Here is a 23,482-nt window from a genome sequence, read left to right as displayed (position 1 = left end):
ATTGTTATTATTGTTAATGTCATGTCATGTTGATAAATTTTTATTAAATTTAAATTATTAACAATTATTCATTATTAAAAGTATGAATTATATTTACGGTTAGCCCTCGATACAACAAACTCTCCGGGTTCACCCCAAATTTCATATGATTATAGCGAAGGATATTTGGCGTATTTAATTTATTTGATTGGTTAAATATTACGTGTTGGGAAATTCGTTATAAAGCATTATATAGAAAGTTAGCTGTAATAGCTTTATTAACAGTTGCTTTGATCATATAAAATATGCTTAAAGTCAGGAATCGCTACTTATGCATGTAAATTGCGTAAGTATGGGCTTTAATGTTTTAGTAGTGTTGTAATTTTTTTAGTTTGAGTTACTGTTTAATTATAGTACAGTAGTGTGAAATCGGTTTTTTCCATTTTATTTTATAGGAAAAAAATACAAAATACAAATACAAAACGTTATTTTTTACAAACTTAGAATAAATAATAATTTCAACAAAAACCTACAAACTCAACTTTGATAAAACCTAAAGATTTCCATTTCTTCAATTGAAAAGTTATTTATATCCAAAATATCGCTTTCATAATAGCTTCGATTACATGTACCATTTGTTCCGTTAATAACTAAATCACTATTACCAAAGTTTAAAGCAATATTCGCGTGTTTAGATTCGTATATTGCACAATTCTGATTGACAACTCGGCTAATCTTAACTTTCTTAGAATCTTTCCCATCACCCAAAAAAAAGATAAAACTCTCCGTGGTATTATTCCAATATTCTCGATAGTAATTATAATAATCGCCATTATAGTAATTCCAATTAAAAGGATTATAACCACCAATTATAAATCCATTTTCTTTGATTTTAATAACTAGAATAGTTGCACCTTGTCCATTACACTTACTGCGCATAGTGTCAGTATCAAATCCATCTCTACTTCCACGATAGATTAAGTTGAAAGTATATTCATTCTTTAAAATTCTTACATTAGCGTCCTTTCTTTGGGTCCAATTAGCAAGAATAGTTGCATATTTTGGTTTAATGATTATTGAATCGACAGGAAGTTTTCCACTACGAGGTGGTAATTTGTTTTCCGGTTGAGTATCAGCAAAATGAAATGATACAATATTTTCAAAAAGTTCTTCAGGTAGCAATGTTTTAAAAGGCCAAACCTTATTATAGAAATCTTTTGATGAAATATCAAAATATCTGATATGTGAGATAAATGGGTCTAAAGTACTTTTCAAAGTCAAGAAATCCTCTTTATTCCAACTATTTAAGTTAGTTACATTCTTTCCATTCAATTCAGAATTTTGAGCAATTCCCCATTTAATGAGATTATTCCACAACTCAATTTCATCCATCGTCATATCATCTCGATCAAGTAATCCAAGTAAAATATTTTTTTCTAAAGTTAGAAATTTTGGTGAGTTAAAGAAAGGTTCTGGATCTTCACAAATAGATTCTAAACAATAATCTTGAAGTTGTTTACAACTCTCAAATTGAAATAATGTGTGAAGAACATTGAAGAGATTGTCTTGTAACCATTCAGCTTGATTTTCAATCAAGTACTTCTGCACAAAAGTAATCAATCCTTGCATAAGTAATTCATCAGATGCAACAAGAAGATAAAGAATATCTGTGACAGCTTTTTCTCTCAAATCAAGAATACCAGAGTACATATATCTGAATAAAAAAAAGAATGATATTAATCATTATTTTATTTTATTAACGTAAAACAAAAATATATGTATAAGAAAATATTACCTAATAACCATCTCAAACACAATAGGAGAAATATTTGGTTTTATGAAATTAAAAATATTATTTTCCTTTGTAACTCTTCTATTCTGCAAAAAGGCTTTTTTGAAGTAAGGAGATCTAGCTCTCAAAATGTTGGAGTGTGCGTGAAATTCTTTTGTATTTGTATTTTCTCCAACTTTAATAACAACATTATAATCATCGATATCGTCAACAAGCAATTGAGAAAAATCTTGCGATAATCCAGGGAAAAATTCAGAAACCATACTAAGCGCAAGGGTGAATTCTAGCTTGTATGAGAGGAGCTTACTTTTAAAGGAAAAAAAGAGAAAAAAAAGAAACTTAAATTTTTGTGGTCGATCATGTAACTTTATTTTGGTCACGATGCATAAAATCAAACGCAGATTATTACATTTTGGGTTTAGCGGTAATATACATGTGCACGCCATTTTACTATTAAAAAAAAAAAAATTGACACATCGTAAAAAAAAAATTATAGAGTTATGATTGTAATTTTATTATATTTTTTTAGCCTAAGTTCAAAAAATCCATGTAAAAAACCATCCATAATAAATTATATACATACATCATTAGGTAATAAAAAAAAATATAAGGAATAATTTAAAATATTTAAATGATCTCAAGTTTAGTAAATCATAAATTATATGAATTTATGTTTAAAATAAGGTAACAAGATACGAAGTACTAAAAGAGCTAGGTTCAAATTAAACTATCGAAATTAATATAACCTAAAGATTTTCATTTCTAAGTTATTTATATCTAAAATGTCGCTTTCATAATAGCTTCGATTACATTCCGTTAATAACTAAATCACTATTACCAAAGTTTAAAGTAATATTTGTATAGTTACATTCGTATAATTTCCATTAGTAACTTGGCTAATCTTAACTTTCTTTAAATCTTTGCCAGCCAATGAAAAAATAATACTGTTTGTAGTTATTATTCCAATAATAATTATTATCGTTATAATTTTACCTCTTCCAGTCCTGGGAGAAGTCCAAGATATAGTATCCAACCACGATAGTTATAGTCACCAATTATAGTTCAATTTACTGACTAAAATAGTTGCTCCTTGTCCATTGCAATTTCTTCTCATAGTATTAAGATCGAAACCATCTCTACTTCCACGATATATATATAAGGTTGAAATATTTATCCTTTGGAATTATTGCATTAGTATCTTTCCTTTGAGCCCAGTTAGCAAGTATGGTGGCATGTTTTGGTTTAATGATAACTGACTCTATAGGAATCTTTCCATAACGAGGAGATAATTTATTATTTTTAGGTTGAGCCTCGGCTAAGTACATCAGGAATTTTTGTCGTTTAAAATCTGCAGAGAATTCTATGTGCCATCATGGAAATTCCAAGTGAACCAATAATTTCCGATATACAAACATGTGGAGTGAGATTCACAGAGTTCAAGGTCGTAACACGTGGATTTGATATCGATTGATATTGGGTGATTTGTAAAAATATTTTAATTAATTATATTAATTTAATTGTATGTTATTGTACGGGCGTGCTTGATAATGGTATGATGTGGCACGGAGTGCCACATCAGATCATTATTAAGCATGACGCTCGTACAATAACAATATTAATATACGGATCAGAATGACCATCATTAAACTTTTTTTATACTTTATTAGTTTATTTCTTCTTCTCTTTCTAAATCACCTTTATTGAATCCTTTAGTACATAAATAATGTCAAAAGAAAGAGTAATATATTTTTATGAATATTTGATTGTTATGCTAATATTAAAACATTATCTTTTTTATTTTATGCATTTTTAATAATATCTATAATCATATACTGTATTTTATAAACTTCATAATTATATAAATTTGCATTTAATAATATTGAGCACGTTATAATCGCTATATTAAGCATGACGTGCAGAATATTGGTACAACGTGTACATGATGGTCCTATAGAGCCGTATATTAATTGTATTTATTTTACTCACCTTAGGAACTGAACCAAATACCTTGAACTTATACTATTAAATATGTCGTATCTTACGATCTAACAACTGTACTATTTGAATTTTTTTTTAATAATTACTTAGATTATATCTTATATTTATTCTTGACCCGCAAAAAAAAAGATTTGTTATATAATAAAAAGGCAACAAATATTCGTCCTATATTCACTTTAATTTATTAGTATGTTTTTTTAACTAGCACTGTTATACAGTGCTATTAATAATCATCAGGAAGTTTTTAGGTGGGTCAGTCCATGTAATTCCACATGGGTTTGCTCAGAAATACGTGGAATTCCACACATTCCCAATATCCTACATGGATCCACACCGAATTTCGTGGGCTTATGCCGAAAATACCACGTGTTTCGTCACAGGGTATTCGGAAAATACTGGAACTATTTAGATTTCCACATATTTCCACAGTATTTGATGTGGATTTCCATGTGGATTTTAAGCGGAAAAAAATTCCTGATGATTTCTTGAACTCCACAGACGTATTCCGCTAAAGAATTCTACAGATTTCCAATGAAATTTTGCAATGCACAAAAATCTCAGAAATCCACATATTTCTATTATGAAATGTGCGGATACTTATCCATACAATTTGATGTGTAGAATTCCACGTGATTTCTGAACTAACCTACGTGATTTTTGGTGGATCAATCCAATTAAAGATTTCCTGATGTAGAACGATACATTCGATATAATATCAACACTGTTTTAAAGGGCAAAACTTTATAGTAAAAATCTCGAAGTAATTTCAAAAATCTGATTTGTAAGATAAATGGGTACAAGGTATTCCTAAAGGCCGAAAAATCTTTTTTATTCCAATGATTCAAATTAGTCATTCTTTCCTCTTAACAAGTACCCGCACAAAACCACACATTTCATAATATAAATATGTCATTAAATTTCATTGGAGATCCTTAGAATTCTTTAGCGGCATACGTGGGATTCATCCGCGGAGTTCAAGAAATTACTAATAGCACAGTATAACAGTACTAGTTAAAAAAGATACTAATATAAATTAAATATAGAGAATATAGAACGTATATTTGTTGCCCTTTTATTATATAATAAAATTTTTTTTGCGACTCAAGAATAAATAAAAGATATAATCTAAGTAATTATTAAAAAAAATTGTTTTTATAAATCACCCGATATCAATTCACGTGTGATGACCTTAATCCACTCCACATGTTTCATCACAGGGTGTTCGAAAATATTGCTTCCACGTAGAATTCTCTGTAGATTTTAAACTGCAGAAACTTCTGAATTGAATTCAGAAGTTTGAGGGATTCCCCATTTAATAAGATTATCTCACAATTCAATTTCATCAATTAATAAACTTTTTCTAATGTTGGAAATACTGATAAATTGAAAAAGGGTTCTAGATCTTCACAAATAGATTCTAAACAATAATCCTGAAGACTTTTACAACCTTCCAATTGATATACAGTGTGAAGGACCTTGATGAGGTTCTCTTTCAATCATTCAGTTTGATTTTCAATTAAGTACTTTTTGTACTAATTCTTCAATAAGTAATTCATCGGATTCTACAAGAAGATGTAGAATATCTAAGCCGACTTGTTCTTTCAAATTAAGTTTACCAGTATACAACTATACATATATATAAAAAAAAAATTATAATTTAATTAAGTACGAGGAAAAAATTACAAGAAATAATTATCTAATAATCATCTCAAATACAATTGATTGGAGAAATATTTGGCTTAGTAAAATTAATCATATTATTTTTGTTTATAACCTAATCCTGCAAAAGAGAAAGGCTCACTGTATAGAAACGTGAAAAAAATTTTGCATATTCATATTTTATAGCATTCTATAAACCTATATAATTTATTTAAGTTTTCTAGACATTTCTTTTTATATGGTTCTTATTATTTTATTATATTCAAAATACAATATGAAATGTTTATGATATATAATAAATATAACTATGAATAAGAATTTAGTGGATTTTAAAAGGTCAAAATTCCAATCATACTCCGGGTACAAAATTTTAAAGTTTATGACAATAGCTTGCGAATAGTATTTGAAAGAATTTGAAAAGCAATTCATTATATAGGAGAAAACAGTTAACAACTTATCATATTTCCCATATTTTTTGGATTAAGTAAGTAAATAAGAAAGATAAATGTTAGTTATTGTTAGAAAATAACTAAGCAATTAATACATTCTGACAAAATTTTTTGCTAATCAATATTAATAAAATTGCTTTAATTCATTTTTTCAGATTTTATTTAAAAAAAAAAAACACTATAAAGTACAAAATTTCTTTATGAGCTTTGAATAAATTATAATTTATAAATTCAGCTTTAATAAAAACTAAAAATTTCCATTTCTTCAATTGAGAAATTATTTGTATCTAAAATATTACTTTCATAATAACATTGATAGCATGTGCCGTTTGTTCCATTAATAATCAAATCACTATTACCAAAATCTAAAGAATAGTTAGTTTCATATAACGCATAATTTTCATCGGTAACTCGACTGATCTTAAATTTCTTCGAATCTTTCCCATCACCCAAAGAAAAAATAAAACTCTCCGTAGCATACTTCCAACCTTCTCCATAGTAATTACCATAGTTCCAACCAAGAGGATTATAACCACCGATTATAAATCCATTTTCTTCAACTTTAATAACTAAAATAGTCGCTCCTTGATCATTACAATTATTACGCATAGTTTCAATATCAAATCCATCTCTACTTCCACGATAAACAAGGTTAAAAGTATATCTATTCTCTAGAATTTTTGCATTAGTGTCTTTTCTTTGAGTCCAATTAGCAAGAATAGCGGCATGTTTTGGTTTAATGATTATTGAATCGACAGGAAGTTTTCCATAACGAGGGGGTAATTTGTTTTCCGGTTGAACATCAGCAAAATAAAATGATATAATATTTTCAAAAAGGGCTTCGGGTAGCACTCTTTTAAAAGGCCAAATCTTACTATGAAAATCTTCTGATGAAATATTAAAATATCTGATATGTGAAATAAATGGGTCTAAAGTATTTTTCAAAATCAAGAAATCTTTTTTATTCCAACGATTTAAGTTAGTTATATTCTTCCCATTCAATTCAGAATTTTGAGCGATTCCCCATCTAATGAGATTATCCCACAACTCAATTTCATCCATTGTTAAGTCGTCTCGCTTAAGCAATCCAAGTAAAATATTTTTTTCTAAAGTTGGAAATTTTGATGAATTAAGGAAAGGTTCTGAATCTTCACAAATAGATTCTAAACAATAATCTTGAAGTTGTTTACAACTTTCAAATTGAAATACTGTGTGAAGAATTTTGGCGAAATTATCTTGTAACCATTTAGCTTCATTTTCAACCAAGTACTTCTGTACACAAGTAATCAATTCTTGCATAAGTAATTCATCAGATGCAATAAGAAGATTAAGAATATCTGTGTTAGTTTTCTCTCTCAAATCAAGAATACCAACATACATATATCTAAATAAAATAAAACTATTAATCATAATTTAACTTTAATAACGTAAAAAAAAAATATACATATAATATCACCTAATAATCATCTCAAACACAATAGGAGAAATGTTTGGTTTAATGATATTAAAAATATCATTTTTCTTTGTAACTCCTCTATTCTGCGAAAAAGCCTTTTTAAAGTAAGGAGATCTAGCTCTCAAAATGTTGGAGTGTGCGTGAAATTCTTTTGTATCGGATTTTTCTCCAACTTTAATAACAACATTATAATCATTGGTATCATCAGCAAGCAATTGAGAAAAATCTTGCGATAATTCAGGGAAAAATTCGGAAGCCATACTAAAAGCAAGGGTCGTGAATTCTAGCTTATATAAAGAGCTTATTTTTTAAAGGAAAATTTTTAAAAGAAAAAAAAAAGAACAAAAGAAATTTTATTTTGTGGACGCTCATGTAACTTTATTTGGTCACGAGTGCATTAAACAAGTGCAGATTATTACATTTTGGGTTTAGTATATGTACGCAATTTTTACTATAAAAAAAATTCTTTGTAACGTTACAATCGTCACATCGTAAACATCGTAAGGGTATTTACATTTCAATTGTAAGGAATTTTTTTTTTTGTGACGATCATATTCTAAGAAAAAAATCCATGTAAAAAAACCATCCATAAACATACTGTATACATCGTTAAGCAATAAAAAAGACAAAGAATAATTTAAAATAAATTTTCAAGTTCTATTTAAAAATCGTAAATTGTATAAATTGAATGGTTAAATAAAGTAGCAAACAAAAAGAACTAAGATTAAAATTATCTATAAGGATAAAAATTAAAATTAGTAAAACCTAAAGATTTCCATTTCATCAATTGAAAAGTTATTTGTATCATCTAAAATGTTACTTTCATAATAGCTTTGGTTGCATGTACCATTTGCCCCGTTAATAACTAAATCGCTATTACCAAAGTTTAAAGAAATATTTGTATAATTAGATTCGTATATCGCACAATTCCGATTGGTAACTCGACTAATTCTAAATTTCTTTGAATCTTTTCCATCACCAAAAGAAAAAATAAAACTTTCTGTAGTATTTCTCCAATAACAATTTTGGTTATAATAACCGTTATTATTATAATAGGTCCAACCAAAAGGATTATAGCCACCAATTATAGTTCTGTTTTCTCTGGCTCTAATAACTAAAATACATGCTCCTTGTCCATTGCACTTATTTCTCATAGTATTAATATCGAAACCATCTCTACTTCCACGATATATAAGGTTGAGATGATATTTATCTTTTTGAATTTTTAGATTAGCGTCGTTTCTCTGAGTCCAGTTAGCAAGGATGGCGGCATGTTTTGGTTTAATGATAATTGATTCTATAGGAATCTTTCCATAACGAGAAGGCAATTTATTTTTTTTAGGTTGAATTTTGGACAAATAGAACGATACAATATCTTCAAAAAGTGGTTTGGGTAGCACTGTTTTAAAGGGCCAAATTTTATAATAAAAATCTTTTGAAGTAATTTCAAAAAATCTGATTTGTAAGATAAATGGGTGCAAAGTATTCCTCAAAGCCGAAAAATCTCCTTTATTCCAACGATTCAAATTTGTCGTATTCTTTCCTCTTAATTCAGAAGTTTGAGCGATTCCCCATTTAATGAGATTATTCCACAGTTCAATTTCATCAATTAATAAAGTTTCGCGTTTAATTAATTCAAGATAAATACTTTTTTCTAATGTTGGAAATTCTGATGAATTGAAAAAGGGTTCTGGATCTTCACAAATAGACTCCAAACAATAATCCAGAAGTTTTTTACAGCTTTCCAATTGATATACTGTGTGAAGAACCTTGACGAAGTTATCTTTTAACCATTCAGTTTGATTTTCGATTAAGTATTTTTGTACAAAAGTAACTAATTCTTCAATAAGTAATTCATCGGATGCTACAAGAAGATTAAGAATATCTAAGCCGGCTTGGTCTTTCAAATTGAGTACACCAGTATACATGTATCTAAAAAAAAATTATAATCATTATATAATTTAATTACGTACGAGGAAAAAAAATACAAGAAATAATTACCTAATAATCATCTCAAATACAATAGGAGAAATATTTGGTTTAGTAAAATTAATCATGTTATTTTTCTTTATAACCCAATCCTGCGAAAGAGCTCTTTTAAAATAAGGAGATCGAACTCTCAATATATTTGAATGAGCACGAAATTCTTTTGTATTTAAATTTTCTCCAACGTTAATAATAACATTATAGTCGTCTGCCTCGTCAAGCAATTGAGAAAAATTTTGAGACAATCTAGGATAAAATTCAAAAGTCATTTTTGTATCGAATTCTAATTTTTTTTTCTTTTGCAAGAAATAGAATGTATCGTGGGAATTGTTCAACAAACATTTAAGTTTGGGCGCCTTGTGATCAACACTGTAATACAAACAATTCCATCTAGAAACTTATCACATAAAGATTGCCGCATTGCAACATAAAAAAAGAAATGCCGCAGCATCTAACCAGTCAGCGAAAAAATGGCATGAAAAGGCCGGCATTACAACATTCGGCTGGAATTAAGCATGGTGTACGTGTGGCACTATAGGGAGTGACGAACAATATTTTTTGAAAAAATTGTGTAGGGGGTATGACATAAAAATTCACGTGAATTTTCGTTTTTCGTAGTTCTACAGTAGCCCCCTTTGTGCGTTTTGGATTTATTCCCTATACAAATATTTTTTATTCCATGTTATTTCCGTAAATGTATAAATTCATGGAGTTTACGAATAAAATTTTTTACACGACTGTAATCGCTATTAATATATTTTATAGAAGAAGTAAATAATTAAAAACTAAGTTAAAGGATTTTTTAGCAGGTTCCAATCTTCATACTATGCTTACCGTATTTTATTCTTATTGCCATCAAAGATGGAACTAACTCTATCATTCTAAAACTTATAAAACGCATTTTATTTAAAAAATTTAAATTCATTATCTAGAAAGAATTTCATGTGTAAAAGCTAAAAAAAGCTAATTTAATTAAACAAATCATGACATAATGACCGACATTTTTGATATTTTAAACCTATCTTCTTAACGAATATGTATTATAATAGTAATCAAAGAAAAATTAAGTGTTCAAAAGTACTGTTGGTATGGAATTCATAATTCCTGAACATATTTTTATTATATCTGAAATATCATCTTAGTACGATATCCTTCTTGAATACAAATTCTTTATATTGAAATTCCGGTATATATTTAATATTTTTGTTGCAATTTTTTAGATAATTCTGATTGTACTTAATATTTTTAATTTTTTACCTATTAACTTTCAAAGAAAGAGTTTATTTATAATTTATTTCTTAGATTAAATTTACGAATGCACTTTTAGTCATAATAAATAAATATTATACTAATAACTTTACCGTATTTCAAAAAACAAATAATGATGTTTTCATATAATAATTAACCTCATTGTGAAAATTATAAGTTGTACACAAAAACACATTTTAGTTAAAAAAAATACATTTTTATAATCTTAATAAATATATTGTCAATTGAGAAATCATTTTTTTCTAAAATACTAACCTCATAATTGCTTTGTTTGCATGCCTCTATCGCCATTAATAATTAAATCACTATTACCAAAATTTAATACCGTATTGTTCATATTTTATGATTCATGTATCGCATAATTATCGACTGATCTTAACTTTTTTAAATTTTCCCATTATACAAAGTAAAATAAGGATTATTATAATAACTATGATAAATATTATTATTAGAGTAGTTCCAACCAAAAGGATTATAACCACCATTATTCCACAAATTATATTTCCATTTTTTTTTTTGGCTTTGATAAATAAAATACACGCTTCTTGTCCAAAACATTTACTACGAATTGTGACAATATCAAAGCTATCTCTACTTCCACGATAAATTATATTTGTTTCTTGGAATACTTGCATTAACATCATTCCTTTGAATCCAACTAGCAAAAATGTCGGCATATATTTTGGTTTAATAATCATTGAATCAATAGAAATTATTCCATGACGAGGAGGTAATATATTTTCAGGTTGAATTTCGGTCAAATAGAATGATACAATATTCTTAAAAAGAGCTTTGGGTAACGCTTTCTTAAAAGGTCGAATATTACTATGAAAATCTTTTGAAGAATATAATATTATGAACTAAATTGGTTTTCAAAGCCAAAAAATCCTCTTTTTCCATAAATATTGCTCAGATATTCGAGATCATTTTTTGGCTTCTGAAAAACTAATTACTTATTGTGGAATTGGTTACTTTTGCGACAAAATTACTTTGATTGAAAAAACGAATGGTAAGTTCTTCACACAATATTTAAATTAGAAAATTGTAAAATTATTTATATATCTAATAAAAAATAAAAATAAATAATTATATTAAATTTAATATAATATAAATATAATTACCTAAGAATAATCTCAACTATAGTAGGAGAAATATTCAGTTAAGTAAGATTAAGCATATTGTTTTTCTTTGTAACCCAATCCTGTGAAAGAGCTCTTTTTAATAAGGTTTAACTAAGAAAGAAAATTTTTTTTGCAGATATTTATTCTTTTATTGCCATATTGTTATTAATGATTATCAATGATGGAGCCAATTGTAATAGAAATTATAGAATTTTGTTTAAGAAAACTTCTAATTCATTTTTTTAGAAGAATTTTATGTATAAAAGATAATTTATATAACAAAATATGACATATGACTGACATTTTTGATATTATAAGCCTATCCTTTTAACGTATATCACCGTATATGTAATAACAGATAAGAACATATCCGTAACCGACGTTCAAAATCTTTCACAATTCTCGAACATATTCTTACGATATCCGGAATATCATTTCGGTATGCTTTCTTATATTCATTACCTATTAATTTTTGTTACAATCTTTTAGATCATTTTGATTGTATTTAATATTTTTAATTTTTTAACATATTAATTTATGAATAAAGAATCTATCAAAATCTATTTTCTTGATTTAATTTATTTTTAAATTTATCTTAATAAATAATGTATTAATAATTTTAAATAAATGTAACCATCTTTCTTTGAAATACAATAAATACAATGAAAATTATAGGTTTTAAAATAAGATTCCAAATTTTATTAAATAAATAAAATAAATACAAAATACTTTATAATCTTTGAGTAAATATACTGAAAATTTAAGTTAAAGTTTTTAAATTCAATTTTTATAAAATCTAAAGATTTCCATTTCTTCAATTGAAAAATTATTCGTATCATCTAAAATTTTACTTTCATAATTTTTTTGATTACATGTACCATTTGTTCCGTTAATAACTAAATCGCCATTACCAAAGTTTAAAGCAATATTTCTACTATCAGATTCGTATATTGCATTTTTTCCATTGGTAACTCGACTAATCTTAACTTTCTTAAAATTTTTCCCATCACCTAAAGAAAAAATAAAACTCTCCGTGGTATTATTCCAATAATAATTGTGTTCAAATAAAGGGATTTTACTATAATTCCAACCAAAAGGATTATAACCACCAATTATAATTCCGTTTTCTCTGACTTTAATAACTAAAATAGTTACTCCTTTTCTATTACATTTATTACGCATGGTGGTAATACTAAACCCATCTCTACTTCCACGATAAATGAGGTCAAAGTTATATTTATCCTTTGGAATTCTTGCATTAGCATCGTTTCTTTGAGTCCAATTAGCAAGGATGGCGGCATGATTTGATTTAATGATTATTGAATCGATGGTAACTTTTCCACAACGAGGAGGTAAACTATTTTCTGGTTGAATCTCAGTCAAATAAAATGATAGAATATCTTCGAAGAGTGTTTTAGGTAACACTTTTTTAATAGGCCGAATCTTATTATGAAAATCTTTTGAGGAAATATCAAAAAACCTGATATGAGTGATAAATGGGTCTAAAGTATTCTTTAAAGATATAAAATCTTCTTTGTTCCACTTATCTAAATCGGTTATATTCTTATTATCCAATTCCGAAGTTTGAGCAATTCCCCATTTAATGATGTTATTCCACGATTCAATTTCATCAATTTGTAAATCATCACGTTTAATTAATTCAAGTAAAATATTTTTTTCTAATGTTAGAAATTCTGGAGAATTAAAAAAAGGTTCTGGATCATTGCAGATAGATTCTAAGCAATAATCTAGAAGATGTTTGCAACTTTCTAATTTAAATATTGTGTGAATAACCTTGACGTAATTATTTATTAACCATTCAATTTGATTTTCAATCAAGTAATTTTGTATAAAAGTAACCAATTCATCAATGAGTAATTCATCAGATGCCACAAGAAGATTAAGAACGTCTGAGATATCCTTTTCTTTCAAATCAAGAATACCAGTATACATATATCTAAATTAAAAGAAAAAAATTAATAATAAATTTTATATTATTATTTGGGAGAAAGCAAAAAGAAAGAGTCACCTAATAATCATTTCAAATATAATAGGAGAAATATTTTGTTTGGTAAAAGTAAATATATTATTTTCTATTGTAGCCCAATCCTGAGAAAGAGCTCTTTTAAAATAAGAAGAACGAGCTCTCAAGATAATAGAGTGAGCACGAAATTCTTTAGTATCCGAATTTTCACCAATTTTAAGAATAACATTAAAATCATCTGCATCATCAAATAATTGAGAAAAATTTTGTGACAACCTTGGATAAAATTCGAAAATCATTTTTGAATAAGATTCCAATTTTTTTTTTTAAAAAAAAAAATTCAGGAGAATTTATATGCATTTTGTATTCTAATTATTCTAATTTAAGCGTTTTGTGTAATTCCTGATCAACTTTGTAACCCAATTCTCCAACCTTTAGTTTAAATGGTAAAAATTTAGGTTTGTACTACTTTGTGAATTAAAGCACAGGAAATGCCGCAGCGTTTTATATAAACTTGAGCTTTCCGCAGGATGAAATTCATTAGGAAAAGCTTTATAATTATTCATCTGATTGTTAGCTTGATTAATAGTTTGTGTAGTTTGTTGTTATCTGATGTCGTTTAATTTACACAAATTGCTGGCTATGAATTTTCATTGGATTCATAAACAGGTGTTACTGATATTTTTTTTCTGCATGTGAGTATCGCTCCTTTAATAAATATGCACCAATCATCACATGGTCGGTATACGGGATGTCGTAGCAAATCATTTCGTGAAAAAAAATTCTCATGAATATAAATTAAAAATTAGGAAGAAATTATCAATAATGAATATCTTATGTGATAACTTGCGTAGTAAGAACTTATCATTTGTCCATATCTTGGATTAAATGAACTTTGTTCAACATATGTCTTCACTTTTAGTGGCTAATAATTAAAGTAGATATGGTTAACCAAAAAAGTTTAAATGACACGAAATCATTTCTTTAAAAAGCCGAATAAAAGAATAAATAGTTTATTATATATAATTTTAATTTGTAATTTAATCCCGGGAAAGAGCTTTTTTAAATTAAATTCTCCAGACAATAAAGTGTACACAAAATTCTTTCATATTTGAATTTGTTTTTAACTTTTATTAATAACTTTTATTACGTATTACATGATTTATCTCGAACTGATTAATTTTTACTCTGTAATTCAATTAAGTTCAATGTTAAATAATCAGTTATTTAATCTTTTAATGATTCAATAATATTTCACGTCTCGATACGAAAGATGGGATGAAAAATTTCCAAATCATTTAGTATTTTCCACTATTGCTAGAATTAAATCTGTGTTTCTTAGAAAATTGAAAACTATGATTGTGCAAATTAACTTTATTAATCAAGAACTTCAATCAGCTTACCAACTGGTTCCTCAAACTAATCCATAAATATGCTGTAATAGATGTTTGATATATAATGTTTATGAACATTTTTTAACTAGTTAATTGACCATAATTATCTCACCTTTTATTATGTTCTTTATACTGTACCCTATCTTCAAGCCACTTTTTTATTAATTCCTTTCTGGCATTATCTTTCTCTCATTACTGGTTTTAAAGTAATTTTAAAGCCCTTTCCGTGCTCTTATTATGCGACATATATGAACTATTAATAGGTTTTTCATAAAAGTATTGGAGTCAAATGATCATGTTAATCACTTAATCAAAAAGTGTATTCTTATATAATTTTTTGGATAAAATAAAACATTACAGTATGGCAAAAAAAGTCAAGTGTCACGTTAAATATTATTCAAATCATAAAGAATAGTAAAAACTTGATAATATGATCTTTATTATACACATTATTTTATTAATAAATGTTAAATTTTAAAAAGTAATGAATTTTATACAATTGCATTTTACACATTTTATCGTTTAAGGATTTCCTATCCAGGTCTAGTCTGGGACAATTCCCGGGCCACTAGCGTAAATATTCGAATTTAAAATTCCTCTAAATATAACTAGATAGTTAAATTTATCATAAGTATTATCTAATTAATACATAATATATGAAATTAAAAAAAAATTTGCAAATTGGTTCCTATTAGTTTCTAACAATAAAATCTTCGATAAGAATCATTGGATAATTGAATCGAGGTTCTTGAAAAAAACAAGATCGTAAAAAGAAAAATTTTTCTTTTACCCTGAAAAGTTGCTTATTTTAAGCTAAACCCTATCCGATCATTTGTGAGTTTTAATACGTTTCCCTATTAAATATTAAAATTTGATTGAAATAAAAAAAATAAATATTAACAATAGAATATTAAACAAAAAAAAAAAAAAAAAGGAATTAAAATAATAATAAAACGTCAAAGTAAACATTTACCACCATTATCGTGAATTTCAGTATTTAAAAACACTTCATTACTTCTCTTTTTTAAAGAGGTTGAAGAATTTTGAATCATAGAACTTAAATTTTGTGATGATAAACAAAAATAAAAATTATTAATCCAAATAATTAGTAAAAAATGACATTCTTTTTTAAATACCTTTTAAGGTCTATATCAAGCTCTTGTTCGGCTGATATATAATCATGATTATAATCTAAAGAAAAAAAATAACATATTTTTTATAAATTATGTAATATTTTATTAAATTACAATTAGCTTTAATAATAATTAAATACCATTTTTGTTATCAAATGAAATTGAAGAAGATGAATTGGTTGATGCACATTTAGAAATTAAAGCACTTAATAGTCTACTTGTATAAATGGCTTCCGAATGACGATTTTCAGTAAATTCTGGCCCAATCTTCTTCAATTTTACCAATTCTATTCTTTTTTCCTCTGCTTGATTAAATACTTCATTATTTTTATTTTTAAAAATCCAATTACCAATAGTGAAACGAATTTTTTTTATTGAAGGCCTTTTTTGAGGATCAGAATGCCAACAACTTTTCATTAAATTAGCATAGCATTCAGGTGTATCTTCTGTAATTTTGGGTCGTTCTCCATCAAGAATTTTAAAAATCAGACTAATACTATGTTCAACATTAGCAAAAGGTTTACAGCCTGTTGTAAGTTCCCACATGATCATACCAAAACTATAAATATCAGTTTCTTTTGAAAATTTAGATCCTTTAAATATTTCTGGTGCAATATAAGGTATCACTCCATATATTTCATTATTTGATAATTTATTATTTACAGACTGTGATAATCCTAAATCTGTAATTTTCCATTGAAAATAATTATTATCTTCCCATTCTTCATCACTAGAACAATCAAATAATATGTTTCCACTATGAAAATCTCGATGCATAAAATCTTTATTATGAATTGTTTCAAGACTAAATAAATAAATAAAAAAAAAAATAATTAATTACCTAAACATAAAGAATATAATAAATAAATTTAAAATATAAATACCCCTTTGAAATTTGCCATAAAATATCTAGTTTTTGTTTATCCCATGTAATTTTCGCAAAATTATTTTGCAAATACTTGTGTAAATCTCCTTCTGCTGCATATTTCATAACTAATATGTAATCCTCTAATTCAGCATCTTTTGTAAAGCCATAAGGCTTGATAATATGTTCGTTGTCTAATCCAAAACAATATTGAAATGATTTTAACTACCAAATTAAAAATTAAGAATTAAATTTGTTTTTTTTTAATATTATTCAAGAAAGTATTTAAAAACATTTACCTCATTTAAAAAATATTTATCAATATTTTTAGAATCTTCAAATCTTTTTAAAATAACGGTTTCATTATTACTTAACCAAGTTGCTTGGTATATAATGCCAAATCCCCCTCTTGTCATTTCTTTTACATTTGTAAATTGAGAATATGGTATCCATTTAATTGGTTCTATAATACTTTTTTTTTCAAAGATAGAGTTAAATAAACTTAATGGATCAAAATATTTGTCTATACTCTTTACGGTATTCATGAATTCAGATAACTTTAAATTATCATATATATTACTATTAAGAAGAAAATCATCAAGTTCTCTATCGCCATTTTTGACGAGTGATATTCTTTTACATTTTTTACATTGTGTTTGACCCGTAAGTCCAAAAACAATATTTGTTGTTAGACAGTATCTGCATCCAACATAAAATATGAGACAATGTTCACAATATTTCTGACAATCTGATGTAAATATTAATTCTGATAGACAATTTTTACACCAAAAATCAACATGCCACCATGGTAAATAAAGAATGAAAATCTTCTTTTTAACCAAGGTTGATTCTATATATTCAGAAGAAATTAAATAACAATCTGAACATAATTTACACTGACGAGTAATCTTTTTGTCATTTCCTTGATATAATGATTTCCCACACAATACACAATCTTTTTCACTTTCGATCATTTGATAGTTATAAGTAGATATTTGTCTAAAATATGAAATTATCAAACAATTACCACAACATTCTTGATTAGTTTTTGGTACTTTTATCTGACTTATTTCATGTTCATCACATTTTACTTTCATTGTGTAATATACGTCTAAGTATAAATTATTATCAGTTACTTCGTTAAGATAACTTATTAAGCATTTTTTGCAATAATATTGCCAATAAAAATGTGCCTTTATATAATTTTCTCCACAATTAATACATTTTATATCTTCATGATTAAAAGAAACAAATTTAATTGGTATAGGACTAGATTTCAATTTTGGTGTTGGATCAAAGGAATTTTCATTGTTTATGTTTGTAAATTCCATTTTATTATAAATGTTAGTTATGATAAAGATAATCAATTTGGAATTTTTGACATACTGTATTTATAGCTAAATGTAATAAGAGTTTGAAATGATAGAACTTTCTGTTGGCGTTATGGAAAGTTTTTCTAGATTTCCTCATGGAATTTAATTAGTACTACAGAAAGTCCATCTCGAAGTAACTTTAACGAAGGACAAATGCATAAATGAAAGAAAAACATTTAAATGTATTTTTTGTGGCATATGATACAATTGTAATCATATCATTATCACAACAAACATTACGTTGTGACACAATACACAGATTTATAAATAATTATCCCCTGATCGGCACCATTTACACAATGTAGTTATAGGACCTACTGGGGTAAGCAAATTTTATATGTATTTATCCGTTTCTTGCAGTAAAAATTAACTATTGGTTATACTATAATAGACGGATTTGAAAATTTAAGTAATTCAGAAAGATTTGCATTTTCAAAATGGGAAAAACTTTCTTTTATTTTATTCGTAATCTTAATAATATTTTTCAAGTGTAATATCTTTTAAAGTGAAAAAAAACCAAGTGAAAGAAAATAGGATTCAACAATAATACAGTATATTATAAAACACTTACTATTGTGTAAATGGCAGGAGATAAATCAATTTTATCCTGGCTAATTAGGAATAAGCAAAATTTCGGATAAATGATCGGCAAGTATATAAATATTGAAAATGGAAAGTTCATTATTTGAATGATAATAGGAAAAAAATGTTTATTCCCTTTTTTTTTACATTTAAAGTCGAAAAAAATTTCGTACAACCAATGAATTCGTGATACTATTAGTTTAAGATACGCCAAACATATCTATAAAATGATTTTGAATGAATGTGTAATAATAATGATTAAAACGAACTTTACTCATTCTAAATGTATGTATATGTTGTGCCTTATATATCTGAGACACAACTTATTTATTTATATATTATATCTCACAATTTTATTTGACTTCTTTAATTCTTTCAGATGCATCTACTCCTGCAGAAAATTGTTCTTTATCCGTTAATTGTTAAAGCAGAATGTATCACAAAAGTTTTCGCGTCACCAAGCAAATTGACAAAAAATAAATCAATCAAGTGAATAAACAAATAGTATGTCATAATAGAAAACATTTCAATTCAACTAATAAATAATTTATGTTCTAAACAGAAAAAAAATTCAATCAAATTAGTTTAGATTGTAAATAAATCGTAAATAAATGTGACTCCATCTCTATAAAAAATTTTATCCGTTATTGGATTCATTCACGGAAAATGGATAAATTCCTGATACTGTATAAGGTTATTAATTCCGGAAATATGAGCCTTTTACGGAAAAAAGAAACGGATCGACTTTTTTACGGGGCATTATTTGCGTTATCCTTAACTGAAAATCCGAATCAATGATACGACCGATACGTCCAAACCATTCTTCATACATTTTTAACATTTTTTTTTTAATAAGAATATGATTCAATTTTTTGGATATAAAACTATAAGACATTATTTGTTTCCAAATTGTCTGAACTCTTAAAGGTTCAAGACCTTCATTGTAACAATATAAAGAATTTGACATTACATATAATTTCTAAACGTGCATATGAGTGAACACACTAAATTTGAATTTCTCCTAGTTTACTAATAACTTAATAACAAATGTTAATTCATTTCGAAACAATTCAACATTTAAAAGCGCCCGTGTAATTATTGATCAACAAATGTAACCGGTTAATGTGGTAGATTTTTAATTATGTACACCAAATAAATGCCGCAGCGTTTCTCATACTGTACTCTTATGGATATCAGATATAGTTGTGCAAACAGTTATGAATGTTTTAAGCATAAAAATTAAATGGCTTAGCTGGCTAAGCTGAGCTGTGGCTGATATAATTTATTTTATTTTATTTTATGTAAAGTCGGAAGGACTATTCTAAGAGAGCATTAATTACAAGAATTGCGTCCAACATTTAGTCCATCATCTACCTGTGTGGCAGACCCAAACTAATTATTATATACCATAGACTACTCCAACAACACGACCGATGAAGGAGCAGGTAGGGTCAAAAAAAAAGAGACCATGAAATCGAGGACGAACAAAACTAAAAAAAGAGTTCTAATCTATCATGCGTATTTTTCTTTTAACTATTACTAGCTATTGTATGTAAATACTGTCATATACAAAATGATGTATTATAAAAAGGTCCATAATTGTTTTTTATGTCAGTGTATATAATTTTTGGGTGTCTATTAAAATTAGGGTATCTATTAAAATTTGGGTGTCTTTTAAAATTTGGGTTTCTATTAAAATTTTTGTGTCAATTAAGATTTAGATATCTATTCAAATTTGAGCGTACTATTATTTAAAAGGGTAAATGTCTGACTCAGGCGTAGGTGGTAAATCATATTTCCTTCTCCGAGGTCACGCAATAAGTCTCGGGGGTGAATCAGTAGTAGTTCGACTAGGACCAGGTGGAGGTGTATTACAATTATCAACGGTATCCGTAGAAAGGATTTTCTTTTTAGACCGAGGTCGTGCTATTTGTCTCGGGAGTAAATCATTAATAGATTGATTAGAATTAGGTGAGGATGTCTCATCATTAGCTAAAGCATTTAAACGAGCTTTTTCTTTTGCGCTAGGATAAACCATTGACGGTAATGTAGGTTTAACAAGTAACGGAGCAAGTGTCTTAAAATCAGTAGGATTTTCATGAAGAGCTAACTTAGCTCGTGCATTTTCATATTGAACAACTTTCAAAGCGTAATCCACAACAAAATCAATTTCAGGTTGTATGGGTTGACTAATAATTTGAGGAGGAGATGATTGTCTAATAATAGGAGGACGTAAATTTTTGCGATCCATATGATTATTATAAAGCCTCTTGGCCTTCAAATAGCCATATTGACATTGAGGAATGTTGGACAAATCATATCGCCTTCTAACTTTATAAGCGAATAAATTGATGTTATATGTTTGAAAATAATAATTCTGAGCATCACCACTAAAATCAACAGGTAGTTCAGGTAACTTTTTCTTGAGTTTATTACAATTATTAACACGCCGTCGCCAATTCTTGGCACGTTTTCGGGTAAGTTGATCCAATAATTTATCCTCCTCAGATTTCTCATATGAGGGATCCCGTTTCACAAGATGAGATACTTTTTTAAATACCGTAGAATTTTCTTTTAATAAAAAGGGTTTACAATGAGATAAGTGTTTTTCATGTTTGATAGTCGACTCTTTTAAACGATTCCATCTTTTGACTTGTTGTGGTGTTCTATTATCGTAAAACTCAAGATCTTTATATTCTTTATAAAAGGGTCTAGTTGTAGATTTACCTTTTCTATTAGTTGTAATAGGTTCCATCACCTCTTTTAGATCAGAATTATTCTTTCCTTTCCATTTATTATAACGTTTAACGATTACGTTATATTTTAAACCTAAACGTGTTGAGTGAACTTCTTTCCATGGATTAAAATTAACAGTATTGTGATCTTTTCCTTTCCGATGTGTGGTTTTTTTTCTTAACTCCGGTATAGGAGTAAAATGTTTATTGCATTGCCATTGATTATTTGGAAGTACAAAGGCCGCTGGTTGGGTGCAAGTATGACTACAGCGAAAATAAAATCCAAGATAGATCACGTGAGTTCCAGAACTGAACCGGATATAAGTTTTGGTTTGTCTATTTTTAGCCAAATAAGAAAGTCTATTTTTAATCGCTACTAATTTATCTATTAATAGTTGGCGTAAACGTTTAAAATACTTTTGCACAATTTCAGGTGAAAATTGTCTGTTGATAGAAAATATAAAAGTGAGATATGTCCCTATTAAGTAATTAAGATTGACTTTTTTACTAGTTGAGTTGAAGATCCTCTGATGATCATTAGGCATATCAATATCATTGGTGTAAACGTTGAAAGAATTTTTCTTAGTTAAACAAAGATCAGCATTTGGGTGTAACTCCATAAGGAAGTATCTACTTTTTTTGATGTTATACAAGGTACCACTACCTCGTGTATCCATAACTATGTATGGATTAAGCTTGTGAGTTTGAAATGAATAAGCAAAAATATTACGTATTTTGTGTAAAGATTTCTTGTTGTAACTGTCCTTATCAAGAACGGTCATCTTAGATCTGCGGATTTCATAAATCTCATTATAACCTGATCGTTTTGGCGTAGTCACATGGAATTTTTCCGGGGAGACCTGAAGGGTAGTATTTTTCCTGACTTTGAGTAAATTATCTGAGATAGGCGCAGTATTCGGAGGCGGTAAGGGAATATTGTCCTGGATAGGAGTTAAAGGAGTACTAGAAATCGAGGGTGTATCATGTTTAATACAGCTAATTTCTTCTATTTCAGCGTTTAGTAACTGTTCGAAGTAGTCTTCGTCATCATAGGTTTCTTCCATTTCATTGTCATCAAGATGAAGAGTTGAGTACGTATAAGGATAGATATCATCAATATCAAGGAAAAAAATATCCTCAGAGGAAAGTACAGTTGTAAGCTCAGTATTATGTAATATGTTAGCTGAGTCATTTTCAGGTGGTGTAGGGTCACCGAGTTGAACATAAGGTTGTCGTGGAGTGGAAGACCAGTCTATTTCAATATAAGGTATAGAAGACATATTCCTTTATAATATAGGATATAAAAAGGACTAAAAACCTCGTAAAAGATAGAGGCGCCCGTCTGGGCCTCTCCCCCTTTGGTGTTTCAAATAGAAACTAAAAAAACTAAACTAACTTGTGCAGAATTACTGCAGAAAACTAACAAAAATAAAAAAAGGGGAAAGAGTTCTTGTGGCTGATATAATTGACCGGAGCGACTGATACGTCCTATGAAAAATGATCGATCACGTGAATTCCTCTGTCCCACGTGACGTCATTCATTGAAATCGCAATAGCCGTTCCCTAGTTATTATACCTTTATCCCTATTTTTCTCGTTACGACGTTGCAGTCATTGCACGCTTAGCCAATCTATGTTACACTTGCTTATCTACCATCTAGAATTTAGAATTTTCATCAAAAGCTCGCTATAGTGAACATAAAATATA

At 27.5% G+C, this 23,482-nt stretch overlaps 5 protein-coding genes across 5 annotated transcripts; all 5 read right to left on the bottom strand.

Annotated features, from left to right (window-relative positions):
- Nucleotides 1-6,114: 6,114 nt before the first annotated feature.
- On the bottom strand, nucleotides 6,115-6,939 carry OCT59_006089 (uncharacterized protein; the record flags this gene model as incomplete). The annotated part of the gene is made up of 1 exon (XM_025311981.2): nucleotides 6,115-6,939. One exon carries the CDS (start codon nucleotides 6,937-6,939, stop codon nucleotides 6,115-6,117), a length of 825 nt encoding a protein of 274 aa, XP_025166412.2.
- A 1,033-nt stretch (nucleotides 6,940-7,972) lies between these two features.
- On the bottom strand, nucleotides 7,973-9,619 carry OCT59_006088 (uncharacterized protein). The gene is made up of 2 exons (XM_025311980.2): nucleotides 9,335-9,619; nucleotides 7,973-9,265 (listed from the first exon to the last, which is right to left on the bottom strand). The coding sequence occupies exons 1-2, from the start codon at nucleotides 9,586-9,588 to the stop codon at nucleotides 8,089-8,091; spliced, it is 1,431 nt and encodes a 476-aa protein (XP_025166411.1). The 5' UTR covers nucleotides 9,589-9,619; the 3' UTR covers nucleotides 7,973-8,088.
- A 2,870-nt stretch (nucleotides 9,620-12,489) lies between these two features.
- OCT59_006087 (uncharacterized protein) lies at nucleotides 12,490-13,662 on the bottom strand (the record flags this gene model as incomplete). The annotated part of the gene is made up of 3 exons (XM_066141030.1): nucleotides 12,490-12,719; nucleotides 12,888-13,152; nucleotides 13,504-13,662. 3 exons carry the CDS (start codon nucleotides 13,660-13,662, stop codon nucleotides 12,490-12,492), a joined length of 654 nt encoding a protein of 217 aa, XP_065997862.1.
- Nucleotides 13,663-16,043: 2,381 nt separating this feature from the next.
- OCT59_006086 (uncharacterized protein) lies at nucleotides 16,044-18,416 on the bottom strand (the record flags this gene model as incomplete). The annotated part of the gene is made up of 6 exons (XM_066141029.1): nucleotides 16,044-16,143; nucleotides 16,224-16,278; nucleotides 16,361-16,629; nucleotides 16,888-17,025; nucleotides 17,105-17,310; nucleotides 17,385-18,416. The coding sequence occupies 6 exons, from the start codon at nucleotides 18,414-18,416 to the stop codon at nucleotides 16,044-16,046; spliced, it is 1,800 nt and encodes a 599-aa protein (XP_065997861.1).
- Nucleotides 18,417-20,850: 2,434 nt separating this feature from the next.
- On the bottom strand, nucleotides 20,851-23,055 carry OCT59_006085 (uncharacterized protein; the record flags this gene model as incomplete). Its single annotated transcript, XM_066141028.1, has 2 exons — nucleotides 20,851-22,019; nucleotides 22,440-23,055. 2 exons carry the CDS (start codon nucleotides 23,053-23,055, stop codon nucleotides 20,851-20,853), a joined length of 1,785 nt encoding a protein of 594 aa, XP_065997860.1.
- Between the last annotated feature and the right edge of the window lie 427 nt (nucleotides 23,056-23,482).

This window comes from Rhizophagus irregularis, chromosome 14, assembly GCF_026210795.1.
Source record: "Rhizophagus irregularis chromosome 14, complete sequence".
Classification (NCBI taxonomy): domain Eukaryota; kingdom Fungi; phylum Glomeromycota; class Glomeromycetes; order Glomerales; family Glomeraceae; genus Rhizophagus; species Rhizophagus irregularis.
Note: the sequence above shows the minus strand (reverse complement) of the source record. Positions and strands in the feature narration are given on the sequence as shown.